Source organism: Triticum dicoccoides, chromosome 3B (assembly GCF_002162155.2).
Source record: "Triticum dicoccoides isolate Atlit2015 ecotype Zavitan chromosome 3B, WEW_v2.0, whole genome shotgun sequence".
NCBI classification, from domain to species: Eukaryota; Viridiplantae; Streptophyta; class Magnoliopsida; order Poales; family Poaceae; genus Triticum; species Triticum dicoccoides.
Genome location: NC_041385.1, coordinates 12,941,363 through 12,951,687, shown reverse-complemented (window position 1 = coordinate 12,951,687; position 10,325 = coordinate 12,941,363). Strand labels below are relative to the sequence as shown.

Below are 10,325 nucleotides of genomic sequence, written 5' to 3'. Positions count from 1 at the left end.
ACATAACGGTCAGGTGACGACCTGGTGATACTTCTGAGAGGACATTCAGAAAATCACGAACCACCGGTATGTTACTAAGCTCGAGAACAATCTCGCTTTTCAGGGCAAGACGATATGATCAAATGAGTGAGGACTTAAAATAATTCCTATCTCATTGGTCGAGGAGTGCACCAGAAATAGGGACTAGGCAGCACAATCAGTCTTAGGGTGACGATTCAATAATCAACACGCTAAGAATGAGGTTATCGTCCATTTAACTACCAAGCAACAGAGTTGCTAACAGTATTGATTTCACACGCCATGATCCATTTGTCGGTATTCCGGTTATGATAACACAGGAACCGAGGAATGAACAATGATGGCAAGAAGTATCACTGTACCAAGAGTTCATAGGATGGTGTGCAATTCCTATAACAATCCCGATATAAAGATGGTAATACTCCAAGGTAGAGCAGAACAAAAGCTGGATTAGCAATTTGATCTGCGGAGCACAACTTCTTTGACCCAATCCTGGATATGGATGAGGTACTGGAGTTTGTTTCTCCTAGTCATTCTGAAATAGAATGGCTTGGCGGACCACAAGGGTAATAGGCATCGACGAACGAATGCACGCATACTCTTGACTATCAATTGATAGACGAGGGTCAGAATGCAACTAAAGAGAACATCTCAAAGGAACATATAATTTTCTGAGTTGTGGATGCATAGATTAGTATGTCGGGCGAGATCAACATTTCTTCCGGATAACCCATGCAGAAAAGTAGAACTGGCAGGGCCATAACATATAATGGAGAACTCATCAAGAGCACTCTGGTTGTGATCGTTCAGTTCAACAAGGAACTTCTGCCATAAGTAGTTCATGGCATTTGGAAGAAGGATGTACCACGAACCTCGAGAACTATCGCAAAGGTTACTAATATCCTAAAGGAACTAGCAAACCCTATCAACATGAAGTAAGTAGAGTGAATCTCGGGTTCAAAACCCAAGGAGTAGAATACCTACTACTAAGTAGCATCACGGGATGCTTTCGAGAATGATGGCCAGAATCATCACACTGGAAACACAAATCATGGCTAAATTACTAGATGATCCCCTAAGACACCTAGGGTCATAATAATATCTCCAACATATATGTCAAGGTAACGAAGTACCTCAACTCACTGATTAGTGTGGTTAATCTGGCCCATGGGAACATTGAAACGGGAAGAAAGGATTTGCAATTGCATCAGACTACTTAGAAACCTGGGATGACTCGGACAGCATAACGGCTGTAAATGCTCAGAAAAGATTTGAGACATTCATATAAATGGTGGCATAACCACTCAGAAGCACAATATCAAGGTCTCGAGATCAACAGTTAACATACAGAAGATAGTAGGAACTGAACTGAGGCTTGAATCAACAATCTTATAAGTCTACGGATTAGTAACACGTGATCCTAATAGAAAGAAGAGATAGCCTAGTTCTTAATCCCCGTAGAAGAGAAGATGATGACTCAGATCAAAAAGCCATGAGGTATAAGGAGTAAAAAGAGCCTTACGTTCCATCCCACAATCAATTCCCTTACATAACTAAAGAATATCTAGGCTCAACTTCGACCAGTTTGGCTTGGTAATCCTACAGGCAGTCAAGCTCTGATACCAACGCTGTCAGGACCCCGACTCAATGCCACATCGATCTAGCATGTAACACCTCATATCACTTTGCGGCCTCACGCACGGTATTCCCACGGGTGTCGCATTACCTTTGCCCGGGACCGTTTGCGCCTTTTGGCACACGTATATGACAGTGTCGCTAGCATCCATATGATAAGGAGCCCGGGCTGACATGGCTAGTCGTAAACCAAAAGTGGCACAAACTTACAGGGACAGGCATCCATGACCCAACATCAAACGTGTCGGTCATCAGCGAGTGAATCCAGGCTGTAGCACGGGGCTAGCAGGACTCCGGTGAACCGGGCTGTAGCGGGCTAACAGGACTCCGGTATTCATCGCGTGACATTTCCCCGAAGGGACAGACACAGGAACGAAGAAGGACACATGCCGGCCAGCCTAAGTGTTCCGGAGCAGCAGCAAGCTACCATGGCTCAGTGGAAACACTAGGAGACATTTCCCGATAAGAGAGGCTACTAAGGATAAACAACTAGATAGCCAGATCCCACACATACCAAGCATTTCAATAACATACACACAATATGCTCGATATGTGCAAATACAACATGGCATCACAACATGACTCTACGACACAAGTAAATATTCAATAGGCTCCGAGGAGCGAGATATTACAAACATGGGTCTCATGACCCAACAATCAGAGCATACAAGTCAAAGCACAAGCGGAAGCTATCATGTCTGAGTACAGACATCTATAAATGAAAAAGGCTGAGAAGCCTGACTATCTATCAGATCCTGCCGAGGGCACAAGATCGTAGCTGAGGTAACAAGCTAAACGTCGAAGTCCACGCGGAACTACTAGTGAGACCGAAGTCTCTCTGCAAAAACATAAAATAGGCAAACGTGAGTACAAATGTACCCAGCAAGACTTACATCAGAACTAACTACATATGCATCATTATCAACAAAGGGGATGGTGGGGTTTAACTGCAGCAAGCCAACTTTGACTCGGTGGCTATCCTAAACTACGACTGCAATGTAACTCTTTTGAGGTGGCGCACACGAGTCCACATATTCACCATATCAATACACCACTATGGATCCGCTCTTGTTCCCCTACGAGAACGCCATCCATAGCACTCACGCTTATCTTGCGTATTTTAGAGTATCCACTTTCACTTGTCTATGAACTGATATAAGCAACCCAGAAGTCCTTTACCGCGGACACGGCTATTCGAATAGATGATGATAACCCTGCAGGGGTGTACTTCTTCATACATGTTTCCACCACTTAGCGTCTGCACACGACATGTGCTCGGCAGACTTCAAGCGAAAGCCGACGTGGGTGTAGACCACGACCTACCTAAACACTCAAGTCTCTAGTCCAGGTTTATCGCCTATTCGGGTTCCATCCATGAGGAGATCCGGCCGGAGTTTCGCTCACAGCCCCAAACGATGTGAACAGGGTTCCCGAGATACCAAACGGGCATCCGGTACACCGTGCCACGTACCTACCGCATCACAGCCCACCCCTATGGTCAGCGCTGTCCACGGCCTCCAGTAAGCTACAAACACCAGAAACTACTTGCAACTCCTGGACAGAGGACAAGGGTGAATAAGAAGTCGAGCGGGGTCATATTTCAGGGCCCAATGTATGGTAGTAACTGAATCATGGATCACAAACACAGAACTCAGTTCCTGAGGACGGCTGCAATGAGACAACCCACCATGTACTCCTACATGGCCTCTCACCGCTACCTTTACCAAATCGTGTTCACACACTTAGCTCACACACAGTAGGACATGTTCACACGCCTCTGATTCATCCCCGATGAATCAGACCTGACTCAACTCTAAGCAGTAGCAGGCATGACAAACAAGCATGAATGAGTAGGCACATCAGGGCTCAAACAACTCCTACTCATGCTAGTGGGTTTCATCTATTTACTGTGGCAATGACAGGTCATGCAAAGGACAAAGGGGTTCAGCTACCGCAGCAAGTAACAGATGAATCGGTGTTGTCCTAATGCAGTAAAAGAGAGCAGGAGCGAGAGAGTAGGATTGTATCGGAATGAACAAGGGGGTTTTGCTTGCCTGGCACTTCTGAAGATAACATTGAGTCTTCATCAGTGTCAACGATCACATCATCGGTATCACGTCTATCGAGAGGGGACAAATACCGGCAACATAGAAGGGAACACAATCAATGCAATGTACAATATGATGCATGATCATGACATGGCAAAATGAATGTGTTTTGGGCTAATGCAACTAGCAACAGATTAAATGAAGTTGGTTTGAATACAAGATTCAAATTCAAACTCCACATGTGATTATTCAAATGCCATTTAATTCATTTGTCCTAAACAGTAGTGATAGGTTGTTCTAACATGCAATAAAATGGTACAGATGGATTCCTTGAATTTTTCTGATAATTTTTCATATATAATTTATTTAATTTGGAGTTACGGTTGAATTTCTATGATTTTTAGAAGTTTATATAATTTTCTGGAATTATAAATCATTTCCTAATTTATTTTAATTCCAGAAAGGAATTATTGCGTCAGCATGACCTCATGCTGACCTCAGCAGGTCAACGGGCGCCGTCCAGGTCAAACTGACCTGTGGGACCCATATGTCAGCGTCACAGTTAGTTAACAGGGGGTTATCTGCTTAATTAAAGGATTAGGGGGGGTCGGGGCCCACTGGTCAGTGTTAGTGGCTAATTAGGTTTAGTTAATGGCCTGGGGCCCACACGTCAGTGAGAGAGAGGGGAGGGTCAAACCCGGGTCAACTCGCCGGAGTTGACCCGAGGCTCGTCGCCGGCGAGGCCAGGGACGGCGGAGAGCGTCGGGATTCGCCCTCCGATGACCAAAAGAGCGGCGGAGGGGCTCTACGGGATGCCCAGGCCCGCGCGCATCTAACAGGGCCAACGTGAGAAGCTAGGGTGGCCGGAGGCGACGGCAATCATGACGACGGCGGCGGCCGGAGTTCGGGTGGTGGCGGGTTTGGCGCTACGAGCGGTGGTTTGGCGCGCTGAGGGCACTAGGGAGAAGCTCTTGCTCCTACGCATCCAAAGGAACGGACGGGAGGCCGCGAGGTGGCCGGAGTTGAGCACGGCGTCGACCTCGGCGGCGGCCGGAGCTCGGGCGAGCTCGGGGTCGGGGTTAGGGAGCACGGCAGGAGGAGCTGGGGCATGCTACGGACTCCTGAGATCGCGGTGAGCACGTCAGTGGGCTCGGATACGAGCTGGGGTGGCTGTGGCCACGGCCACGCCATGGCCGGCGGCGAGAAACTCTCGGCCGCGGTGGAGGAAGAGGCTAGGGGATGAGTGCGAGCTTGAGGGAAGGGGGAAGAGGAAGAGGGGCTCACAGTGGACTGGACGGAGGGGTCGGCGAGCTCGGGGAAGCTTCTGCGACGGCGAATTTACGGCGGCGATCTCCGGGCACCGGGGATGAAGACGACGATGCTCCGGTCGACTGGGGCCTCCTCTGGTCGCGTGCGTCGGTGTGCAGCTCCATGGGGTCGGGACGGAGCTCCTGAGCTCATCAGAAGGGCGAGGGGTGGCCGGTGGCTATGGATGCGACGGCGGCGCCCTCCGGTGGCTCTCGGTGGTGCTCCAAATCGAGAGAGGGAGAGAGCCAGAGCGAGCAGAGAAAGGGATAGCGGTCGGGGACGACTCCGTGGCGTCGCTAGAGGGCTCGGGGAGGAAGCAGGAGGTGGCCAGGGGAAGTAGGAGGTGGCGCGCGCGGCGGCGTCGTGGTGTCTGTCCTCCTGGCAGGGAGGAAGACGACAGGGGGGGTGGAGATGGGCTGGGCCGTGCTGCTGGGCCAGGTGGGCTACCAGGTGAGCGTCAGGTAGTCCTTCTCTCTTTTATTTCTGTTCTGTTTCTCTTTTCTATTTCTGCAATTTGTTTTCGATTTGATTTAAAATATCAAATCATTTTATAAAATCCTGGAAATAATTATGGGTGCTTTCTGAATTATTTCAGTGACCCTTAACAATTTCCAACATTTATTTGAACATTTAAATTATTTATAGTATTTAAATGCCCAAAGTCAAATACAATATGGTTTATTCAAAAAAATCCAAAAAGGTCTTGGAAAAATACCCATCATCTCTGGATATGGTTTTCACCCTTTTCCAGTAATCATGAACATTTTTGCAAACCAATTTGGGTTCTGTGAAAATATTTTAAAGTTGAACCTATTTGCAATGCTTTGGTGCTAGGGCTTGGTCATCCCCATTTCAAATTTCATAAAATTTAAACATGTTGCATAGATGCTAAAACAAAAACAAACAAGGGCTGATCTGGGGCTGTGACGCCAACGCTTCAGTCCGCACGTGTTAGGCCACGGCCAAGGGTAGCATAACCCAGTGTTGGTTCGACGCCGCCGTCGGGGAGGAAGACAGAGGTTGGCTGCACCATCAGGAACCAGTCTGTGTGCATGAGATGTATGCCAGTCAATACACACATGAAAAAAAAATCTGATTGCGATTCAGTGGTTAGTGATGTCAACTTCAGATTCAGAATAAGCTAATAGAACCTAGTACAGGAAGAAACTGAACTTCTTATGGAAATATCTCCTCAAGTTAAAGCGTTAATCATCAAGATTTTTCAAAATTTGGCGAAGCACATCTGTACATCGAAAACGTAAGATTCATATCAAATCGGATAGCAGGAAATGAAAACAACAGGTGCAGCTCTAGCACTCGAACCAATATGGCCTCAGCGAGCTTTACAAAGGTGCTGACCAAGATGATGTGCTTTACAAAGAATTTTTTATCTAATAAGGGCTTTGAATCCAACCCAATCTGCCTGTTACCGTTGGGAATTATCTAATAAGGGCTTTGAAAGACGAGCGCAGGAGCCAACCCCATCACGAGATATCATTGTGGAACCCCAATACGAGCCGCGAGAAAGAGAATGCATTGCAGGGGCGTCAAAATCTCAAGGGAATCGGCAAGGCGCACGAGCAGGAACCGATAATGGACGCGAACTCGAAAAGTGTTCGGGAGGCGGGATCCGTCCTCACCTTGGGCGCGTCGATGGATGAGGAATCCTCGACGATTTGGTCCGTGAGGAGGAGATGGACGAGCATCTCGTCGCCGCTTAACCACGTTGTCCCGCGAGCAGAAGCACGCGCCGGCTTGACGCAGCGCCAGCGCCGTTGGGGGTCAGCCTCGACCCGCAGGGCCATCGCCACCGACGCACCGATGGGGGCCGCGCCGCTCCCGTCCGGCCCTGCAGACCGCTGGCTCGGAGGAATCGATCCCACGAGGGGCGAATCCACTGGCCACGGGAGAGAAGGGTGAGGGGATTGGGAGAAGGTGGGGGCCTGCAGCGACGGGGAGAGGGTGGGGGCGCGGTGGCGGTGGTTGTGGATGACAGCGACGACGCTAGGGAAGTGAGCGCCGGGGGTCAGGCGGGCAGGACGAAGGAGATGGCGGCGGCGCAAGCGCCCACCACCGTCTGCTGCCCCTCCAGACTCGAGCACTCTGTGGGGTCGGAGCAGGAGGGCTCGGGAGCCGCCGCCGTGCCCGGGGACCAGCTCGCGGACGGGGAGGGCGGGCGCCCACTCGCCGTCGCGCAGGACGGCGGCGTGGTCGGAGGAGAGGAGACGCCTTGCCCTGCTGCTGCTCCTCCCCGCTGCCGCCGCCTTCGTGCTCCTCGTCCTCCCTCTGCTAGTCGTTGGGGAGGGGGGGGGCTTTGCTGCGATGGATCTGGCCGCCGACGGCGCGGGGAGGTGGGCGGCGGCGGCGGCGATGTGGGTGGGAGGAGAGGAGGCGCGCGGGAGGGGAGGGAGGGAGAGAGGAGGCGGCGGCTAGGTCTCCGCCACAGGATAGGAGCGCCCCCTTTTATACCCCCACTACGCGAAATGACCAAAATGCTCCGGTGGGGGCATGGTATTTATATTTTGCTGCCATTACTATTCATTTCAGCAGTGCCAGCTCCAGATCCGACGGCTCAGGTTCATCCAGATGTTGATCCGACGTCCAGAAACGCATCAAGAAATCGCTGATCTCTGAGGAGGCATGTGGTAACATCCTTCTCTTATCTCTTGATTTCGAATAAATTAGGAGTAGAAGATATTTTGAAGAAAAAAGGGGGCTGTGGTGTGCCCGCACGCGGGCCTGGCCTCGCAGCCCAAGGTGTGTCATGTGCCGGGCCGGCAACGCGGCGCGCGGCCCACTTGGACAGGTTTTGTTCCCACCCGACAACCCGAGTCCCGACCTACCAGCCCGATCGTGAACCACAAAAAGAGACCGATATCCTCAAAAAAAAAAAGAAAAAAAAAAGAGACCGATCGTGAACCACCCCGTGCCCTACAACTACAACCTCCGCCCCCGTCCCCGTCCCCGTCCCCGCGTGCCTTACACAACTCCTCCTCCGCCTCTGCCGCGCCGCGCGTCGCCTCCGTCGCCGTCCCTGGGGTTCGAGGTATGATATCTTGTTTTCATCCGGCGATTAGATTTGTTAAAATTCCCCTGGCCTCCGCGGTTAGTTAGATCCGCCCCTTTGCAAACCCTAGATCTGGAGTGGCTAGGTTGTCAAGACTTCGTAGGTAATCTTGGTTGAGTCGACCGGCTTGATTTGATTTAGGGAACAGTTAGCGCCTTTCTTGATCTCGATGTACCCACTTTTTCATGCTATGGTGCCTCTGCTAGTACAGAATCGCCATGTGCTGCTGCATCTTTTTTTATACTGATAAAAAGGGCTTAGACAATTTCTGCTGGCTCTTCGGCGGGCTCCATGGGTGGCGGTGATGGACTTCCCTCTTGGTTGTGTGGGCGGTTAGAGGTGGAGCGGCGGGTTCCGGGTGAAAACCTTTGTCCGTGTGGACTCGGCAGCGGCGATGCCTAGCGCCGTTCTCCCGCTTGGGGCATTGTCGTGGAGCTTAGGTGTTATAGGGTGTTAGCGTGGCGTTGTTTTCAGTTCTTCCTGTTCTCTCTTGGTATGTGGCTTGCGTGATCTGATTATCCTAGTATAGGCACTGTGTGAGGGCTACTTGATCACCTTGTGTGTACTTTGTTTGGTTGTTGATTTATATATAAAGCGGGCGAAAACCTCTTCCGAGAAGACAATTTCTGTTGCTGCAACCTGCACTGTAACAAAACCCAACATTCTCTCTTCTTCACCAGTGCTACTGTTAGCCATAACTTGCCTTTACCTGCTTTCATTTGCATTGCTTTCGTCGTGCTCTAGGATGCAACAGCCTACAGGCGAGATGGAGATGAAGAAGGCGCCTCTGCCAGCGCCTGCTTTCCACAAAGAGTACACTCTTCCTAGAGCACGACACTACCTTGATCAACACTATTCACTCCGCCCTCCTCTCTCCAAGGATGATTACTCCAAAAAGGTGAGACAAGCCCTGCATATTTCTTAACCTGAATCCATGGATACAAATGTTACCCTTTCTGTTTGAACTGGCATGCACTCGGCAATATATTATGGATCAATCACTTGCATGGTCTAGTTAATTTGCATCTGAACAATATGTTCCTTGGTTCTCAAGACCCTTTTGTTGCTAATAGAGGTCTACGTATCTTCTCATTTTAATTTGTCTAGCTAGGTGTAACCAACTACAACGTAACTGGGTTGGTCAACTGTTCCTGAAAATAGTATTCTTGGAACTAAACACATGCTCTAGGGTTTCAGATGGTCCATTGCATTGCTGTTTTTTAGGCTGCAACATATATTATGGACTCCTCTGGACTGTATCATGGCTAAATCGTGATGATACAAGCAGGGCTTATCTTATTGCTGCATATCATTAGGCATGCAGCACAGCGAGTAAAGAAGCAGCACACACGTAGTTCGGCGAGCAGTAGCATTTTTTCGTGGGTTTTTTGGTTTTAACTTCTCTGTGTTTACTTTGTGATGCAAATAGCATCAAGTACTACTAGTACAGCATTGCCATGTGCTGCTGCATTTTTGTTTACTGATATAAACATGCTTGCCAATTTCTTTTGCTGCAACCTGTACTTTGATAAAAAATTGCCTCTTCTGCAGCAGTGCTATGGCTAATTACATACTGTCTGTTTCTGTAGCCGATACCTACCTTTAACCCGCTTTCATCACTTTGTTTTTGTCTGTGCTCTAGGATCCTACAAGCGAGATGGAGAAGAAGAAGAAGGCGCCGCTGCCAACACCTCATTTCCACAAAGAGCGGCCTCTTCCTAGAGCAGAGCGGTCCCCCGATCGACGCTACTCGCCTTACCCTCCTCCGTCCATGGATGGTTGCTCTGGAAAGGTGAGACAACCCCCACACACTTTTTAATGCGAGCACCTTAAATCCTTAATCCATGGATACAAATGTTACATTTTCCCTTTTTAATGTGAACACCCTAAATCCTTAAATCCTTGATCCATGGATAAAAATTGTAATATTTTCATTGCAGAATGCTGGATCTTGGCCTCTTCCCCCGATTTACTATGGGCCTCCATCTGAAGCCTTTCATGTCGACTGGCGCAATAAAGACGGGGTTGTGGACATGGAGCATTACAGCACAGAGCTGTTTGCAGCGATGGACAAAGTGAGCATTGCTTAATACTCCCTCTGTAAACTAATATAAGAGCGTTTAGATCATTAAAGTAGTAATCTAGACACTCTTATATTAGTTTACGGAGGGAGTATAATATTCCATGCGAAATATCTCTCTCCCTTTATAAATCCCGTTCATTTTAGATATTAGAGGGGAACCCCCCCC

General features: G+C 49.4%; 1 protein-coding gene and 1 long non-coding RNA gene across 2 annotated transcripts in view; one reads left to right on the top strand and one right to left on the bottom strand.

The window, feature by feature from the left end:
- Positions 1–5,997: 5,997 nt before the first annotated feature.
- On the bottom strand, positions 5,998–7,164 carry LOC119274390. The gene is made up of 2 exons (XR_005135138.1): positions 6,650–7,164; positions 5,998–6,053 (listed from the first exon to the last, which is right to left on the bottom strand). It is a non-coding gene; the product is annotated as an uncharacterized LOC119274390 (long non-coding RNA).
- A 721-nt stretch (positions 7,165–7,885) lies between these two features.
- Positions 7,886–10,325, top strand: part of LOC119274386 — a 4,681-nt gene continuing 2,241 nt past the window's right edge. Inside the window, exons 1-4 of the mRNA XM_037555084.1 lie at positions 7,886–8,055; positions 8,831–8,974; positions 9,719–9,868; positions 10,017–10,151. Of these exons, the coding sequence (XP_037410981.1) occupies positions 8,843–8,974; positions 9,719–9,868; positions 10,017–10,151 (417 nt within the window). The 5' untranslated portion in view covers positions 7,886–8,055; positions 8,831–8,842. The remainder of the gene's footprint in view (positions 8,056–8,830; positions 8,975–9,718; positions 9,869–10,016; positions 10,152–10,325) is intronic.